Source organism: Canis lupus, chromosome 17, assembly GCF_003254725.2.
Source record: "Canis lupus dingo isolate Sandy chromosome 17, ASM325472v2, whole genome shotgun sequence".
Classification (NCBI taxonomy): Eukaryota; Metazoa; Chordata; class Mammalia; order Carnivora; family Canidae; genus Canis; species Canis lupus.
Window position 1 is genome coordinate 34,494,974 of NC_064259.1, and position 17,957 is coordinate 34,512,930.

The 17,957-nt window shown below is 46.8% G+C and overlaps 2 protein-coding genes, 1 long non-coding RNA gene and 1 other non-coding gene across 8 annotated transcripts in view; 3 read left to right on the plus strand and 1 right to left on the minus strand.

The window, feature by feature from the left end:
- The first annotated feature begins 2,923 nt into the window (after positions 1 to 2,923).
- LOC112665160 (U5 spliceosomal RNA) lies at positions 2,924 to 3,040 on the plus strand. The gene has a single exon (XR_003140253.1). It is a non-coding gene; the product is annotated as a U5 spliceosomal RNA (small nuclear RNA).
- A 1,923-nt stretch (positions 3,041 to 4,963) lies between these two features.
- ITPRIPL1 (ITPRIP like 1) lies at positions 4,964 to 9,382 on the plus strand. Of its 3 annotated transcripts, XM_025454037.3 has the most exons (3): positions 5,066 to 5,103; positions 5,259 to 5,361; positions 6,182 to 9,382. In XM_025454037.3, exon 3 carries the CDS (start codon positions 6,196 to 6,198, stop codon positions 7,837 to 7,839), a length of 1,644 nt encoding a protein of 547 aa, XP_025309822.1. In that variant the 5' UTR covers positions 5,066 to 5,103; positions 5,259 to 5,361; positions 6,182 to 6,195; the 3' UTR covers positions 7,840 to 9,382. The 3 variants fall into 3 exon arrangements, with proteins under 3 accessions (XP_025309824.1, XP_025309822.1, XP_035556421.1); XM_025454039.3 differs by lacking the exon at positions 5,259 to 5,361 and having other exon boundaries at positions 4,964 to 5,103; XM_035700528.2 differs by lacking the exons at positions 5,066 to 5,103; positions 5,259 to 5,361 and adding an exon at positions 5,686 to 5,854.
- Positions 5,066 to 17,957, plus strand: part of NCAPH (non-SMC condensin I complex subunit H) — a 43,101-nt gene continuing 30,209 nt past the window's right edge. The window contains exons 1-2 of one of the 3 annotated variants that reach the window (XM_035700527.2): positions 5,066 to 5,103; positions 5,259 to 5,361. Coding sequence is in view for 2 of the 3 variants with exons in the window: in XM_025454034.3 (XP_025309819.1) it covers positions 13,993 to 14,011 (19 nt within the window). In the remaining variant the exon portion in view is untranslated. Of the gene's footprint in view, positions 5,104 to 5,258; positions 5,362 to 13,852; positions 14,012 to 15,113; positions 15,184 to 17,957 lie in introns of those variants that run through there. The other 2 variants (XM_049095403.1, XM_025454034.3) reach the window with 2 other exon arrangements.
- On the minus strand, positions 11,667 to 13,868 carry LOC125752735 (uncharacterized). Its single transcript, XR_007402884.1, has 2 exons — positions 13,358 to 13,868; positions 11,667 to 11,792 (listed from the first exon to the last, which is right to left on the minus strand). It is a non-coding gene; the product is annotated as an uncharacterized LOC125752735 (long non-coding RNA).

Below are 17,957 nucleotides of genomic sequence, written 5' to 3' on the forward strand. Positions count from 1 at the left end.
AAAGGACAGTGCAGACACCTGGGTGGCTCTGCAGTTGAGTGTCTGCCTTTGACTCAGGGCCTCATCCTGGGGTCCAGGGGATCAATCCTAGGGTCTGGGGGACAAGTCCACATTGGGATCCCTGCATGGAGCCTGCTTCTCCCTCTGCCTATGTCTCTGCTTCTCTCTCTCTGCTGTCTCTCATGAATAAATAAATAAAATATTTAAACAAACAAACAAAAGGACAGTTAATCCTTTCTGTAAATGGCCAGAGAGTAAATGTTTTAATGTTTGCCAGCCAAGAGGCAAAATTGAGAATTAGGTAGGCATTCACATAATGAGAGAAAATAAATTTCCACAAAATTTTATTGACAGAATTCACAGCGTATTAATAATGATCAAGTGCATTTTTTTTTAATATGGGGCTGCTAATGAAAAGAATGGAATTCTTTTTTATTTTAGAAATAACATGTCACTTAATTAGGGCTCAAAGTTAATGTTTCCTATCATCCAAATTGCAACTGTTCATCTGTTAATACTGATCTGTAACAAGTTATTACCTATTGCCTCTTTGAAAACGTTTTCTAATAGTTACTAATACTGATATATTAATCCACAAGCATAGATTTAATTGAGCATATTCATTGTTATATAATTAGATTCTTCTCTTATTTGGCTTTTTAGTATGTCATTACACTGCAGATTAATCATTTCTAATTGAAGATTATGTGGAAGATTCTCAATTGCACGGATTTTGAAATATGGAAGCGTTCCTTCCACTTGCACTGATGTCTGACAAACTGCTGGAACTGTATGTAATTTGAGCTCAGAAAATATATCTGCTACAAATTTATGTAGGAATGACATCTTGCATATTTTATTTTTGACAGCACAGGAATTGTAAAAAGTAACTTGATACTACTTGTGAATCAAAATTTGTTAAAACAATTCCATCAGAGAATTAATTTCACATATAAACACCATTTTGTCTTGTTATTTTATGTTGACTTCATTAAGAAACAATATCAAGGGGCACCTGGGTGGCTCAGTCAGTTAAGCATCTGACTGTTGGTCTCAGCTCAGATTTTGACCTCTGGGTCATAGATTCAAGTCCTGCGTTGGGCTCCATGCAAGGCATAGAGCCTACTTAAAAAATAACAACAAAAGCTAACTTTCAAAGTCATTCGGTGTTTGATAAGAGTAGTTGAGGGCAGTTCTTGTTTAGAAAAACTTCAGGGATCCCTGGATGGCTCAGTAGTTTGCCCCTGCCTTTAGCCCAGGGTGTGATCCTGGGGTCCTGGGACTGAGTCCTGCATTGGGCTCCCTGCATGGAGCCTGCTTCTTTCTCTCATTCTATGTCTCTCATGAATAAATAAATAAAATATTTAAAAAAAAGAAAAAGAAAAATTTCAATCTCAGCCCCAAGCTCAAAAAGATTGCCAACTGCTAACAATGGTAGGATAAGTCAAGATGCTCAGTGTCTATTTCTGATGAAAATTTCCAGAATTGACGATTTTTAAGTCCATGAGAATGAACAAAGTTCACCATTGACGCTATGGATTCATGAATATATGACAGATTCAAATATTTTCTACAAAGTATCTGCCAGTGAATAATACAATGAATAACCCTAGGCTTTAAACACTTGAAATTTTCACAAGCTTTGTAAATTTGCCTTTCTAAGCCTTTTTCCACTCTGCATATATTTTTATTACCATCAGTGGTAACATATTAGCAGATTCCATGTCACGTTGTAGTGAATTAGTGTTTTCTCAGCTTCTTTTGAAATATTTTTGCCTGCAGTTGTCCCATGCAGACTATTCATAAAGTCTAATTCTTCAGTAATTGTAAACTCTGCATTGGCTCCCTGAATAAACAGCTACAACTGAGCAGTATTAAAACATTTACTGTTTCATCAAGCCAAGGAAAATCACTCAGAATCATGTGACTTGTTTTTAAATTGATTACTGATATTTCTGCCAATGTTTTCAAATCTTTGAGCAACTGTTTTTGCCAAAACACTAATAAGTTTTATTTTTTCTTTAAGTAATCTCTTCCTACACCCAATGGAGGGCTCAAACTCACAACCCTGAGATCAAATCAAGAGTCACATGCTCCTCTGACTGAGTCAGCCAGGTGCCCCCAATAAACACTAGTAGTCTTTTGTTTTTTAAGACTTTATTTATTTATTCATGAGAAACACAGAGAGAGAGAGAGGCAGAGACACAGGCAGAAGGAGAAGCAGGCCTCCTAGGGGGAGCCTGGGGAGCCCGCTGTGGGACTCAATCCCAGGACCCCAGGATCACGCCCCCGGCCAAAGGCAGGCGCCAAACCACTAAGCCACCCAGGGATCCCTCAACACTAATAGTCTTTTTTTTTTTTTTTTTTTTTTTTATGATAGTCACACAGAGAGAGAGAGAGAGGCAGAGACACAGGCAGAGGGAGAAGCAGGCTCCATGCACCAGGAGCCCGACGTGGGATTCGATCCTGGGTCTCCAGGATCGTGCCCTGGGCCAAAGGCAGGCGCCAAACCGCTGCGCCACCCAGGGATCCCAACACTAATAGTCTTAAATACATTTTAGGTTTTGCAAGCCAAGAGGCAGACTTGTACATAGATTATGTAGGTATTTACTTCTTATGTACTTATTTTTTAATGATAAAAATAAAATTATTTTGGGGGAAGCTACCATGTTTCCTTGCTTGACAAGGGTAAATCCCACCTCTGTGGAATTCAGTTGTTAAAATGAATGGCCACCGGCAGCTGGGGTGGCTCAGCGGTTTAACACCGCCTCCAGCCCAGGGCCTGATCCTGGATATACGGGATGGAGTCCCACCTCCGGCTTCCTGCATGGAGCCTGCTTCTCCCTCTGCCTGTGTCTCTGCCTCTGTCTCTGTGTCTCTCATGACTAAATAAATGAAATCTTTAAAAAAAAAAAATAAATGAATACTCTGGTTTCTCTTCAGATCGTATAAATCTTTCACCTTTTACTAAGGATTTCCATGGAGAGGAACAATTCTGAGTCTTAACTCAATTTTTTGAGACCCTATTTTAAACAGGGCTATCTATAAAGTATAAAGAAAGATGCCTGGGGGGATCCCTGGGTGGCTCAGCAGTTTGGCACCTGCCTTTGGCCCAAGGTGTGATCCTGGAGTCCCGGAATCAAGTCCCGCGTCAGGCTTCCTACATGGACCCTGCTTCTCCCTCTGTGTCTCTCCATCTCTGTGTGTGTCTACCACGAATAAATTCATAGAATCTTAAAAAAAGAAAAAGAATGGCCACTGCTACAGTTTACCCATGTCATCTGTATACAACCACCAATTAGCATGAATATCAGGGTGTCCAAATGACTTGATTTTCTTTTAATCCCACTAAGTCAGCAATCACCTCATACTATGCCAAAGCAGAAAAATCACCAAAAACAGGCCAATAAGTGTTCACTGTTAGAGGGCTTCTTGTTGATTTAATGGTGATATTTACATGGATTATAATTCTCTAGCTTGGAGTCTATTTGCTATAGCAAACAACTTCATGAGCTCCAACTCTCAAACTAGCGAATGTTTTCTAACTCGACACTTTTAAAAACTTATTTATTTATTCATGAGAGACACAGGGAGAGAGGCAGAAACATAGGCAGAAGGAGAAGCAGCCTCCCCCAGACTCCAGGATCACGACCTGAGCCAAAGGCTGACGTTCAACCACTGAGCCACCCAGGTGCCCCTAACTCACACTTTTAAAACAAACCCTTATCTGACCAGGAATACACACCTTTAAACACATGGCTTTAAAAATCATTGTTTGCACATTCTAAAATGTATTTTTTTCATCCTAACATTGTCATATGCTAAGACATAAAGAGAATTTCACTGTCACCGTGTGATTTTGCTAATACTTAGTGGTAGTAGCCCGCAAGTTTATAAAAAGTAACGTTGGAGCTTCAGTCATGGCCAGCCAGAAGACAGTTTTTCCTCCTTCACAGTGAAATAAGTCAGTGTTTTGGGAAGCACTGTCCAGTTGTATGCAACCACCCCCCTCTCACATTGCCGCTGGATAAGGAGCCTGAAATTTGATTGTATTTCATCAGAAGGACTTTCGCTAGTATGAAAAGACATCACTTCCTTTTCTCCTTGGTTAGCTGACACATGACAGGAAGGCTGGGGGCTCTTTGTGATACTCTGACGATCCTTTCCGGGAAACCCCTTCTGCGGGGATACTTTAGTGCATCACAAGGCTTGTCCAGTTTCCACACTTCATCAAGTTTTCCTTTATACGCCCATCTCATCAGCAGAGCTACCCTGGAGGTTTAGGATTCTTACTCCTACGGAGCTAGTGAGTGAGAAGTAAGGCCTCAAGCCAGGTCTTTGCGTGCTGTCTGGCTTTTCACGACCGAGACCGCCACTTGATAGGAGAAAGGAGGTGGGGAAAGACGCCTAAGTCTGGGCGTGGGCTGGGGGTGAGGCACGTGGACACACCTGACGACACACCTCAGCTCCTGTGCCATTCTGCGCAGGGCCAGCCCCACCTGGGAATGACGCCCCTCTGCCCCCGTCCATTCCTAGTTATATCAGCATCTTCACTGTAAGTCCGGCGCATTGCAAACTCCCAGTAAGCAGACCCCTGGCGCACGCAGCCGCGAGCAGCCGGCAGCCGGCAGCCGGCACTGCAGTTGCCCTTGGCACCAGCTCCGGGAGCCCGAGCGGCTGCGGCACGCGAGCTCCTCGGCGACGAGGCCCGGGCCGCAGCCGCTCCGCTCGGCGCACGGGAGGCGCGCGTCCGCGAGCCGGGCCACCGGGGCCCCAGGGCGGCGCTCCCGCGGCGCGCTCGGCGGCGGAGTCGGGGTGGGAGGAGCTCGGGCGGGGTGGAGCCTGGACGGCGGGAGCCGCCGAGCGGGGCTGGCGCCCTCGGAGCGGCGCGGCGGGGGTCTCCCGGGCGGAGGGGCTGCGGCGCGGGGACCCTCGGAGCCCCGGATTCTCGGACGAGATGGTGCGCTCCCCGGGAGAGGGCAGCGGGGCCACTCCCCCGGGCGGCCCCGGCGAGGCCCCCGGAGCCCCCACCCCGCCGGGGAAAAGGCGGGGGCAGTCAGGCCGCGCTGTCTCTTTAAGACCGTGTTCCAGCTAACACCGACGGTGAGTAACCTGGCCCCAGGTTCCAGGAGAAACCCCCGGGAGGGTAGGCGGTTAAGAGTTCGGATCGCAGGGCGTGGAATTTGGGGAAGTTTATGAATGGGGGGGGGCACCCTGCTTTGAGACACAGCCCCTAGGTACCTTGTAAATTTTAACAGGGCTCCTGGAGCGAGCGGTGAGGCTAAGCGAGGCCAAGTTCCAAAGGGAGGAGAGTCCCCCACCTGGCTTCAGCGCCGCGCCGCGTAGTCCTTCATAATCTCGGTAAGCCCAGAAGTTTATGGGGGGAGTGCAAGAAGCCTCGTGGTGGGTGGGTAGGCAGAGAATCCGACTACCAACGGCTGTCAAGAGGCTTTGGGCACCTGGTCCTTCACGAACTTTCCTGGGCTGAGAGGTGGAGCCTTGCCTGCCTCTGCACCTGGCCCGTTGACGGGGCATGGAGCAGCCGCCTTAGGAGCTCAGAGAGCACAGCGGGAAGCAGCAGAGAGCAGGCTGGTGGCACTGTGCCTCCCTCTCGCCCACTGGGAGTTGCCCCACTGGGCATGAGGGAGGAGAGGCTGAGTGTTCTGATGACACAGGGTGAGCAGAATGAGGATTGTGAAGTCACAGAGGAAGTGGGATACTATAGCTGGGGCTTGGGCTGGCTGCCTGCAAGAGGAAAGGTGTTGCCTAGGCAGATCAGTGCTTTCTGCTGGTGGAAGGGAGCCTCTGGGATCAGCAGGGCACACCTGGTGCTCACGGTGGACTGATGAGTCGGGTGAGGCCACCCTACCATGAGGGTCCCCCTCCCCATCTTACACAGAAATGAGAACAGTGCTGTGTGCATACTCTGGAAGCCTAAGTACCACCCACACCATGTGGAAGGAAAGCAGAAAGACTGAGTGGCACATCCTGCTGACCCCCTTTCTCCCACACCACCTCCTGAGCAGACCCTTGCTCTGTCCAAACCCAGCTCGGTGAGCTTTTGGTTTCTTCTGAGTAGTTAACTTCCAGGATTTGGGGTCCCAGGGCTCTGGGGAATACGCACTGGAGAACAGATGAATCCTGAAGATCACCACTGACTCCCAACTTCCTACTTCTCCAGATGCAGAAGCCTCCATGGCTTTGATAAGCCTTGTGTTCCTGGCAGTGATGTATGTTGTTCACCACCCCTTGATGGTCAGTGACCGGATGGACCTGGACACGCTAGCCAGAAGTCGGCAGCTGGAGAAGCGGATGAGCGAGGAGATGCGCCAGTTGGAGATAGAGTTTGAAGAGAGAAAGCGAGCAGCTGAGCAGAAGCAGAAGGCAGAGAACTTCTGGAGAGGAGATACATCCAGTGACCAGTTAGTGCTAGGGAAGAAAGACATGAGATGGCCGTTCCAGGCTGATGACCAGGAGGGGCCACTGGGCTGGATGCTGGGAAACCTGTGGAATGCTGGCCTCTTTTGCCTTTTTCTCGTCTTTGAGCTCCTGCGACAGAACATGCAGCATGAGCCAGCCTTTGATTCCAGCAGCGATGAGGAGGAGGAGGAAGTCCGTGTTGTGCCTGTCACCTCCTACAACTGGCTTACTGACTTCCCTTCGAGGGAGGCTCTGGAATCTTTTTACAAACACTATGTCCAGAATGTCACTCGTGATCTGCCCTGCACCTGTGAGTTTGTGGAGAGCTTTGTGGACGACCTGATTGAGGCCTGTCGGGTGCTCAGCCGCCGGGAGGCTCACCCACAGCTGGAGGACTGCCTGGGCATCGGGGCTGCCTTTGAGAAATGGGGAACCCTCCACGAGACCCAGAAATTTGATATTCTGGTGCCCATTGTTCCCCCACAGGGCACTATGTTTGTGCTGGAGATGAGGGATCCAGCCCTAGGCCGCCGCTGTGGCTGTGTGCTGGTGGAGTCGGAATGTGTGTGCAAGCGCGAGAAGCTTCTGGGGGATGTGCTGTGCCTGGTGCACCACCATAGGGATCACTCAGCCGTCTTGGGCAAGTGTAGCAGCTCCATCAAGGTGGCTCTCTGCACTGGCTCCCACCTGGACGTGTGCAAGACAGTACAGTGGTTCCGGAACATGGTGGGCAATGCCTGGGCCCTTGTGGCCCACAAATACGACTTTAAGCTCAGCCTCCCACCGTCTACCACCTCCTGCAAGCTCAGGCTGGACTACCGCTCAGGCCGCTTTCTCTCAATCCAATTGGTCCTGGGGGTGCAACGGGAAGACACCTTGGTCTATCTGGTGAGTCAGGCTCCTGACCATGAACAGCTAACCAGTGTGGATTGGCCTGAGTCCTTTGCAGCCTGTGAACACCTTTTCCTGAAGCTGGTAGGGCGTTTTGCTCCAGAGAACACCTGTCACCTCAAGTGCCTCCAGATCATCTTAAGTCTCCGGGACCTTCAGAGTTTACCCCAGGGAGCATCCCGTCCCATCCTCACCTCTTACCACTTCAAAACAGCCCTCATGCACCTGTTGCTGCGGCTGCCTCTAACAGACTGGCAGCACAGCATGCTCTCCCAGCGGCTCCAGGACATCCTCTGGTTCTTGGGCCGTGGCCTCCAGCAAAGGTCCCTCCATCATTTCCTCATCGGTAACACCTTCCTGCCCCTGACCATCCCGATCCCTAAGACATTTCGGAATGCTGAGCCTGTCAATCTCTTCCAACACCTGGTGCTAAACCCCACGGCACACTCACAGGCAGTGGAAGAATTCCACAGCCTTCTGACCCAAGTGAAAATGCTGCCCTGTGCCCCATTGCCTGGGGAACATTAATGTAAAGGCCATTAAAAAAGGGGAGAAGGTATTTCTGATTCCTCAGGCTGCCAAAGAGTTTATTTTTCAGACACATTAGTGGTATGTGTGACTTTCACCTTGTGAGGGGTGGAGGGGCTATGATAGATTAAGATACTTTAAGGAGTACCTGAAGTACTCATAAGGATGGGGTCCAACATACATGAGGATGTAGGATGTAATCCCAGGTGTGTCTTCTGAGGTTTCTTACTCCTGACTTTTAGCTGACCCAGGGAACGGATCTTATGGAAGGCTCTTGCAGCTAGAGTTGAGACCAGAGGGGGCCTGTGAGGTTGTGTTTTGTGTCAACACTGGAAGTAAAAGAGAACCAGAGAATACCTCCATTCCAGCTTATTTCTTTTTTTTTTTGTGAATGACTCTCAGCACATTCCTTGTAAACTGGTTTCCTTGTTGAATTGTTAGCTTAATTCACATCCAAGCTGATAGCAGTCCATTTTATCCTAAATACTATGAAGGTAACTTCTCGTATTTTAGGATCTAATTTTTCAGACCTCCTCTGTTTGAAGGTGTAGCCAAGATGTTTATTTTCCATTTTCTTAATTTAGCCCTATTTTTGTATAATATATAGCTGTTTTTATGCATCTGAAAGAAAACTCCACTACTACCCAAACAGTTGATTAGCCTTGATCCACAAATATTAAGTCCATGGTGATCTATTTCATAATTGAGATAATGTACTTACTAAAATTAATGAAATAGCTAGCATCTAACGAGCTTCTCCTGCCTGGAAGCAATCTTTGGGGGGTTGGTTTCTGAAATGAACAATTAGTTTCTAAAGGGAGCCACTTGTTTGTCCAATGAAAAGAAGGTTTAGCCACCCTGTGTAGCTGTGCTTTTTCTCAGTCTGTTAATGCCTTTGTGTTCTCTTTTCAAAGATGACAAAGGGATATTTTGAACTATGAGGTTTTGCAAATTGGGGTCATCTCAATTCAGGCCCGTTGCCAGGGTCGGACAGGAAGGGAACTGTGGAGCAGGCCAGCACTAACAGAGTTGTGACTCTGGAGATGTGATTGGTGGATTTTTCCCTTCTTTCAAAATCCTAGGCGGCATCCTGATGAGGAGGCTTAAGAAAAGTGATTATCGTTGTGGGTGTGGTTGTTTTGGAAATAACAATGCTGTTCCTGCCCTGCATGCCAGGAAGATCTGGAGAGGATAACCTGGCCCCAACATTTAACTCCATCACAGGGGGGTTTGGATGCTGGCCTTGTGGGCTTTGGTTGTATCCACTCCCTCTCCATCGCAAAAATAAATGACAAATTTATGTCCCAGGAGTTCATGCCAGTCAGTATTTGAGATTCCCACTGCACAGTAGCGGCTGTGTCCTGTGTTGTCTGCTATCTGCCATGTAGTGCTTTCAAGAAAGTTAAGATGCAGTGATGGTTGGTTTGATGCCAGTGGGATTTTGATATTTTGTAATCATCCATATTATTTTTGTTTAGAAAATAATTTGCTGGTGTTTTAGTTCCACATCAATAAAGGAAGCTATTTTGTGTGTCATTTGGAATCTATGTAATAACACACACAGAAGATCAGCATTCTCATGGGCCTGTTGCCAAGATATTCATGTTACCCTGATAGCTTCATCCAGTATGTCTTGGTATTTCTCAATGCACCTTGAACCAGTCTGCCCTGAGGTTTCCCAGTGGCATGGCCAGTAGCCAGGAAAGAATAATTCAGAATGTCAAGGAACATCTAAGCTATTCATTCTCATGGCTCACAAACCAAAATATCAGCCAATTTAAAAGATCTTGGTGGCTACACAAAAACAACAACAAAAAACCCAACAAAAAACAAACACATAAACTGTAGAAGAAATAAATCTGTAGAAAGGTAGTATGATGTTCTATCACTCTGGTTTCTAGTCTAGTAAGATAAAACAGGAGTGAGCAGAAGACTACAAAGGGAACAGTCAGTGAGGCTTGGGTGGGGCCGAGGGTGTAAGAAAGAATATAGAAAAAACAAGTAGTAATGGAAAGAACAGAGCTGTTGTGCTCTGGGAATACTCTAACAATGAAAGGGGAACTTCTCCAGATAATTTAGGAAGCTGAGCTTTATTCTAAAACAATTCCTGGCTGGCACCCAGGATATAACAACAGTTATAGTAATGGGAATACTTAGCATTCATCAAGCATTTCCAATGGTCCAGGCGCCATTCTAAATGCTTCACATCTGGTAACTCAATCCTCACACCAAAGAAGCATTCCATGAAGTGGGTGCTTTATCTCTTCCATTTTTCCTATGAGGAAGCTAAGGCACAGAAACGGTACACAGCTTCCCTAAGGTCACCTAGCTAGTAAAAGGTAGAGCCTGGAAGAAAGCACCTGTCCTAGCAACCTTCCAGCATGGGTTTGGGAATATCAAGATGTAGGAGTTAACATGCTTTGAAAAGCGAAAAGCACTATATTAATTTTAAGATAAAGGATGGTATGTCAGCTTAGAAATTCTAGAAGACAGAAATTGTTGGTCCATAGCCCAGTCTTTAAGTCAGGAATTTTGTATCACATAGAAAAATGAAAGGCATTTGCTCAGAGGCCAAAATGAATGTAAAGCCATTTGAACTATATGTCTGTTGGGCCCAGGGATTTGATGGTTTATATCATGAACTACATTATGATACAAACCAGCTGTAGGCTGGAAAGTCAGGGAAAATTTGAAGCCAAAAGTCTGTTCAGGTAGCCGACTGATAAGAGTATTGTTCTTCACCTAAACTAAAGCTGTTTCCATTCATTTTGGGGAAGTAGAATCTTGGTGAGGAGTGAAATGGGGAAAGGGAGTGGCTCCAGTACTGATTTTCTGGCAGACAAGGAGTGGGGGAGGGATCCACTATTTTAATTTCATAGAGACAGAGGAATTGAATTTTGCATACCACTGATACCACTGATAAATCATTCAATCTTTTGGCACCCTCCGCAGAACTAACCCCTCAAAAAACAAAGAAAGCATTCAGAACCGGTGGTAAATGACCCGCCTGCAGGGGGTGGAGCTGGCTTTGTCCCAGTGCAGGGAGCCCTAAGCAGTCTGCTTAGGAGGCAGGGTCCATCAAAACCACAAAACAGCCTCTTGCCTCACTGAATGGATCACCCAGCAGCCTTCCTCTGCCAATTCCAAGCCAGTTCTTCAGAGGTTCCTGATTCAGTGCTACTTACCACGCTCTCAACCCACACTGCTCCTCATTGGTACACAGAGGATTACAACCTGTTCCCACTCTCCTCAAATGAACTCAGGACAGAGAAGACAAGTGAGATAACAGGGACCCTAGTATATACTGAGCCCATGTGCCCACAAGAATTTAATCTGTTACCTAATTCCTGATAAAGCCCAGTGAAGGGATATTATCATGACTTTCATAAACAAAGGGGAAAAACAAGGCCCAGAAGGGTTCAGCTGTCTAACCCAAGATTTAAACCTATCTTCCCAAACCATGAGAGACTCCTAACTCTGGGAAACAAAGGGTTGCAGAAGGGGAGGTGAATGGGAGGATGGGGTAACTGGGTAACAGGCATTAAGGAGGGCATGTGATGAGCACTGAGTGTTATATAGTTTATGTTGGCAAATTGAACTTAAAAAAAAATAAAAATAAAAATAGGGCAGCCGGGGTGGCTCAGCGGTTTAGTGTCGCTTTCAGCCCAGGGTGTGATCCTAGAGACGGCAATCGAGTCCCACGTGGGGCTCCCTGCATGGAGCCTGCTTCTCCCTCTGCCTGTGTCTCTGCCTCTCTCTCTCTCTCTCTCTGTATCTCATGAATAAATAAATAAAATCTTTTTAAAAATTTAAAAAATAAATAAAAATAAACTTGCCTTCCAACTTTATTCATTCAATACATATTTAAGCACTTGCTGTGTCCAGGGCTAGCACTGGGCCCTGGGGAAACAATGGTGAGCAGAACATGGCTTCATCCTCGTGGAGTTGACAATCTATGGAGGAGATAAACATGAAATAATCATTCCAATGGTGTAAAATTTCAAAGGTGGCAAGTTCCACTAAAACCTCCAGTAAGGACACTTGAGTGTATCAGGGAAGGCCTCCCTGAGGAAGTGATATGAACTGAAACATGATGGGAGCCAACTGGGTGAAGATGGGGATGAGGAGAGGATGTGCAGAGGCCTTGTGGTGGGAGCCAGCATGATGAGACCGAGTCTGAAAAAAAGCCCAAGTGACTTGAGGGGAGGAGGGGACAGGGGGAGGCAAGGTGCAAGATGAGGCCAGAGAGGCTGTGGCGCCCAGACCCTGCAGGGCCTCATAGATCACTTTAGAAGTTCCCAGAGCAATGGAACTTTTGAATGGTTTGAGACTTTGGGAAGGAACAGGTCAGATTGGTACTTAGCAACCGCCACACAGGGCCCAATGAGAAGGGCAGAGCAGGTGTGGAGCTGCTGCGGACCAGCAAGAAGGTAATACGGATGAAAAAGAGACGCAGGGTTGAGATTTCTAGGAAATAAAAAAAGCTCAGTGATAGATTGTGTGTGGAGAGTAAGGCACCCAGAATGGCTCCTGGGTGCTGATCTGAGTTCCTGGGTGGCTGGTAGAACCATTCACCGAAAAACACTGCAAACCTACCTTCTTTTTTCTATTCCACACTGCCTTACGCTAAAGATTTGATGATGGCCACTGGGAGAACAAGTTTGTGCAAAAGCAAATAGACTTGATGAGAGATAAAATTCACGTTATAACACAAATTTTATCTCATCAAATTTCCTGAGGTTTAGTATTTTATACATTAATGTTAAAAATCAAGTGCCAACAAATATCATTTATCATTAAATTCATCAAATTCATATGAACTTAAAAGTCATGACAAAAACTGAAAGAAGTGAGAGTAATGTCACTAAGAATATGTTGGTGAGCATAGCTTAACATATAGACTTCTCAAATCACTGTTGTATGCCCGAAACCAGTGTAACATTGTGTGTCAACTATATACCTCAATAATAGATAAAAAGTAAAAGAAAAGCAGGCTTAAAAAGTGCTTTTCAGGGGATCCCTGGGTGGCGCAAGGTTTGGCGCCTGCCTTTGGCCCAGGGCGCGATCCTGGAGACCTGGGATCGAATCCCACGTCGGGCTCCCGGTGCATGGAGCCTGCTTCTCCCTCTGCCTGTGTCTCTGCCTCTCTCTCTCTGTGTGTGTGACTATCATAAATAAATAAAAATGTATTTTAAAAAGTGCTTTTCAATAAAGGGTAGTACTATTTGGTTGCAAAAATGACTGAGGGGCACTGATGGCTTTTGGTGGACTGATGGTGTCGGGGTTGCTAAACCAGCCCTATGAAGAGCCCCACAAGTCAAGAACTGCTTCACCCTGAATGCCAATAGCACCCTTCAGGGGGAAACACTGCATAAAATGCCTGATGGGTGTTATAAGAAGTGATAGGATGTTCTAGGGATATTTGGGAGAATTGCCCTGGCCTATCCTCCCATAATACAATTCTTGGGATCAGATGAAGCAGAATGAAGGGATAGGCGGCAAATTATATCCATCTCACCTCTCCTCTTAACTTTTTCTTTAGGGGAACGGCGGGGGGTTGGTATCCAGGAAGCTTTTCGCAAGAATTTCCGCAAGAATCTGAATAAAAACGATGGTCTTCATTTAAAAATGTACACAGAACACTTTGCACCTGTCCTTCGCCTGCCTGGAACGTTCATTGTGTTACTGGCTCCTTCTCACCTCCGTCCCACACCCCATCCATCGCTTTCTACCTCCTTAGTGTTTTGTTGCCCTGACGGAACTGGTCGCTTTAGGAAATTAACCTTGTTTCCGAGAAATCTGCCCTCCCTCCCATTAGAAAGGAAATTGCTTGAAAGCAGAGCCCTCGCCCGCCCTGCCCCATTGGGTCCTTAGCGCCCAGTTCCACGTCTAACGCTCGAAAAGAGGCAGGGTGCGGTGGTGCCTGGAGCCCCTACGGTCCCCGCACGGGGCGGGCGGGAGGCCAGAGAGCCCACGCGCAGAGCCCCTGCGCAGAGCCCCCGCGCAGCTCCCGACGCCCCCCTCCCAGCGAGGGCAGGGGCGGCCTACGCAGGCGCGCTTCTGGCCCCGCCCACACATACGTCACCGCGGCCGTTACGGCGCTAAGGCGTCTCGGCGCGCGATTTAAAACCAGCTCCGGAGCAGGAGAGCAAGATGGGACCTCCCTGCCCAGGTGAGGGTGGGTGGGTGCGTGGGGGGCGCCGCGGGCGGGAGTCGGAGCGAAGCGGGCAGGCAGGGTCAGCGGGCGGACCCGAGCGCGGGTTATGGATATTCTTGGCCTAGTTGTTGGCCTTGCGCTCCGCTGGCCGAGTGGAGGAAGGCGAGGGGAGGAAGAGGCGGGAAAGGGGGAGGGGTGTGCCCGCCAATCGGTAAGCGGCTTGGGGCGGCGTCGGGAGCGCGCGTGGGGCGATCCCTACTCCTCAGTCCCTTTCCCGTGGGCTCCCACGCCGTGTGAGGTGCCTCTCTCTCGAAAGGTGGTTTTCCTGGGGTACACTTGAGTTCACAGCCCTGAAAGCGTTGTGATTACTGCTGAATGCTTAACACGCACGCATTTATCTTTACATTCATTCTACAAGCATTGAGCGCTCCCTTTGGGCTAAATCCTCTGTCAGGCGCAGAGATATAGTAAAGAACAAAACAGAGAAGATCCCAGCTTTTTGGAGCTTGTATCCTAGTTGGGGAGACAGTAAACAAATGAAATAATTACAGATGAGGCTGAGTGTTGTAATTGGGAACAGCAAAGTGAGGGGAGGGGCCCCTTCAGGTTGAGGATTCAGGAAGATCTTACAGCAGACTGGGGAACTTGTTCTAGGCAGTGGGAGCAAGTGCAAAAAAAAAAAAAAAAAAGCCAAGCGGGGAAAGAAGAGCCTGGCTTGGGTTAGGACTGGAACATGGAGACTGAACAGTGAGACTGCTGAGACCTTTTACCTTGGTCTTGGTAAAAGGTCTGAAAATTTAGAGTTATATTTTGGATATGATAAATGACTTATGTGAGAGACAGGTGAAGAGGTAAGAGTTTGACCCTCAGGGGAGTGATATGGGCCGCTCAGGGAAGTGGCCTGTAGACTCAAACAAATTTGGACATTATCATCATATAGATGGTAAAACCATGGGAACAGGTGAGAGCTCAAGAAATACCCTATAGGGAAGATGCTCCAAACCAGCATTTTGAAGCTAGACGGAGAAGGGACAGCTTGAAAACTCTCTCAGAAGAGAGTGGTATAGAAGCCCGGAGTGTTTCATGAAGCACTGGTAGGGGTTTTCATCTGTTTCAGATGCTGCTCAAGCTCAAGAGAGATAAGGCCTGACAAGTAGCAGTTGGATTTGGCAACATGGAGGTTGTAGGTGATTGTGTCAAGATAGTTTTCATAAAGTGGTGGGGACGGTAGCCAGACCATAGGGGGCTGAAAAATGAATGTGAGATGAGGTAGATGGAGAAAGTGTCTTTGAGCTCAGTGACCACGTGAATGAGAGAAACCAGAGAAGGGATAGTCCAAGAATTCAAGCATGCCTCTGATCCCCATCTTGAGTTTCCCTCTTAGACAAATTCCTCCTTCATTGCTTCCTATTTTTTTTTAAAGTCTCCTATCAAGGTCCAACTCCCCTCCTCTTGAAGTGCCCTCATCCAGATAGTAACAGGTCCTCTTTATTCAATCTCTAAGAATGTCTCTTGCCTCCTTTCCATTTCTTCTTTCCTTTCTTTTGTTTTGACCTCAGGTGAGAGGTATGTTGACTGTACTCTTCAGCTTGTGGAAAGCTATTGGGGAACACGTGAAGTTCTTCTCCTTGTATTTTTTTATCCCTACATACCACTTCTGTTCCCTTCCCCTTACATGGGCAGACATTTAGTGTTTATTGTATATCACTTTATTTTATTTTTTTTACTTTATTTTTTAAAAAGATTTTATTTATTGAGAGGACAAGCAGTGGGGGAGGGGCAGAGAGAGAGGGAGAGCAAGTGGACGCCCTACTGAGGGAGGAGCCCAACTTGGGCTTGATCCCAGGACCCCCAAGATCATGAACTGAACCAAAGTCAAACAACCAACTGAGCCATCCAGGTGCTCCTGTATCCCTTTATTTTTAGTGTGTTCCTATGAAATATGTGTTGCATTATGGGTTTTTGTTTTTGTTTTTTTAATATCATCAATTTAGAACCAGCTGAGACACACTTTCTTATTCCTGTTTGGGGGATGAAGAAGCAAATGCTTAGAGCATTTACTTACTTAAAAGTTCTCCAGCTAATGGGGTGCCTGGCTGGCTCAGTCTGTAGAGCATGTGACTCTTGAGCTTAGAATCATGAGTTCAAGCTCCACAGTGAGTATAGAGTTTACTTAAAAAAATTCTCCAGCTAGTAAGTGATGGACCTGGGGTTTGAAGTCAAGCCTTTTGGTTTTTTTTTTTTTCTTTTTAAATATTTTATTTATTCATGATAGACACAGAGAGGGGAGGGGGGTGGGCAGAGACACAGGCAGAGGGAGAAGCAGGCTCCATGCTGGAACCTGACGTGGGACTGGATCTTGGGACCCCAGGATCACGCCCTGGGCCAAAGGCAGGCGCTGAACCGCTGAGCCACCCAGGGATCCCTGAAGTCAAGCCTTTTGATTCTTAAATCTGAAAACTTTCCTCCAAAGTCTCTCAGTTCCTTCATCTCTCTCCCAGTGGTCCTGTTTCTTGTCCTACCAAAATAGACAATAGCCACCCGCTACCATAGTCACACTCTAGACCTTGTCATTATCAGTAGCTACACCACTCTGTCATCTCAATTTTAAATATCCTACTTCTCACTACCACTCCTATCTTTCCAACTCCCTCTTTGTTCCCTGATCCCAATAATTCTAATGATCTTTTGACCCAGCAGATCTATATTCTTTGCTTTTCCCTGTCCCTCATGTCTCTCATGTTCTTGTTCCCTTCCTTCCTTAGCTCACATTCCATGGTCAGTCAGTATAATCACTTTTCATACACTCATAACCCCTTGCCCTCTTCTAGCATATTTATACTTCCTTGACAAAATCACAACCCTGATTAATTCCAACTCTGCCTTAGCCCCTGCTTACTCAGTGATCTCAAGGGGATCCTAAAGCTGCCCAGCAGTTCCTTGCTCATCTAACTCACCTTCTCCTAGCTGACTACTCTATAAATTCCTTTCTCTCCTGAAATCTCCAGTACCTCCTGCCTGGCCCTCAACCCTTAGCTACTGAGTTTTTGGGTTTTATGGTCTTATTTTACTAAGAAAAGCATTCCAAAAGGAACATCCACAATTCACCATTTTGCCTGCTCCCTCACCTGCTTCTGTGCCTATGTTGTTTGGCTTCCTTCCTATTGCTGTGGATGGGCTGTCCGTGATCTCGGGAAAGGTAGCCCCTTTACCTGCTTGAGTGTGTTGTTCAGCAACTTTTACCATTTCTTCTGCATGATCTCTGAATAATGCCCTCCCCACTCCCCCATCCCTTGCCAAAGATGTCTGGAACATGTGAATATGGTATCATACATGGTAAAAGGGGTTTTACAGGTATGATTATCTTGGATTATCTGGGGGGGCCAGTGTGATTACAATGGCCCTCATAAGAGGGATATAAGAGATTCAGAGTCAGAGAAGGTGATGTGATGACAGAAGCAACAGGTTGGAGTGATGGGAAGAAAGCAGGCAGCCACTAGAAGCTGAAAAAGGTGAGGAAAGAGATTCTTTCCTAAAGCCTTTGAAAAGAACACAGCCCCGCTGACACCTGGATTTTAGACTTTGACGCCAGGACTGAAAACATTACATTCGTATTGGTTTAAACCACTATGTTTGTGGTTATTTGTTATAGCAACGATAGGAAACTAATAAAATCTGTTTCATTCTTTCTACTAAGCTGGGGTTTTTTCCATATTAAAATTAATTTCTCAACCTTACTTCCCCTTCAGCTGCTTCCCTCCCATTTTTGCCCTTCCTTTTTTTTTTTATTTTTTTTTTAAGATTTCATTTATTTATTCATAAGACACACAGAGAGAGGGGCAGAGACACAGGCAGAGGGAGAAGCAGGCTCCATGCAGGGAGCCTGACATGGGACTCGATCCTGGGTCTCCAGGATCATGCCCTGGGCTGAGAGCGGCACTAAGCCGCTGAGCCACCCGGG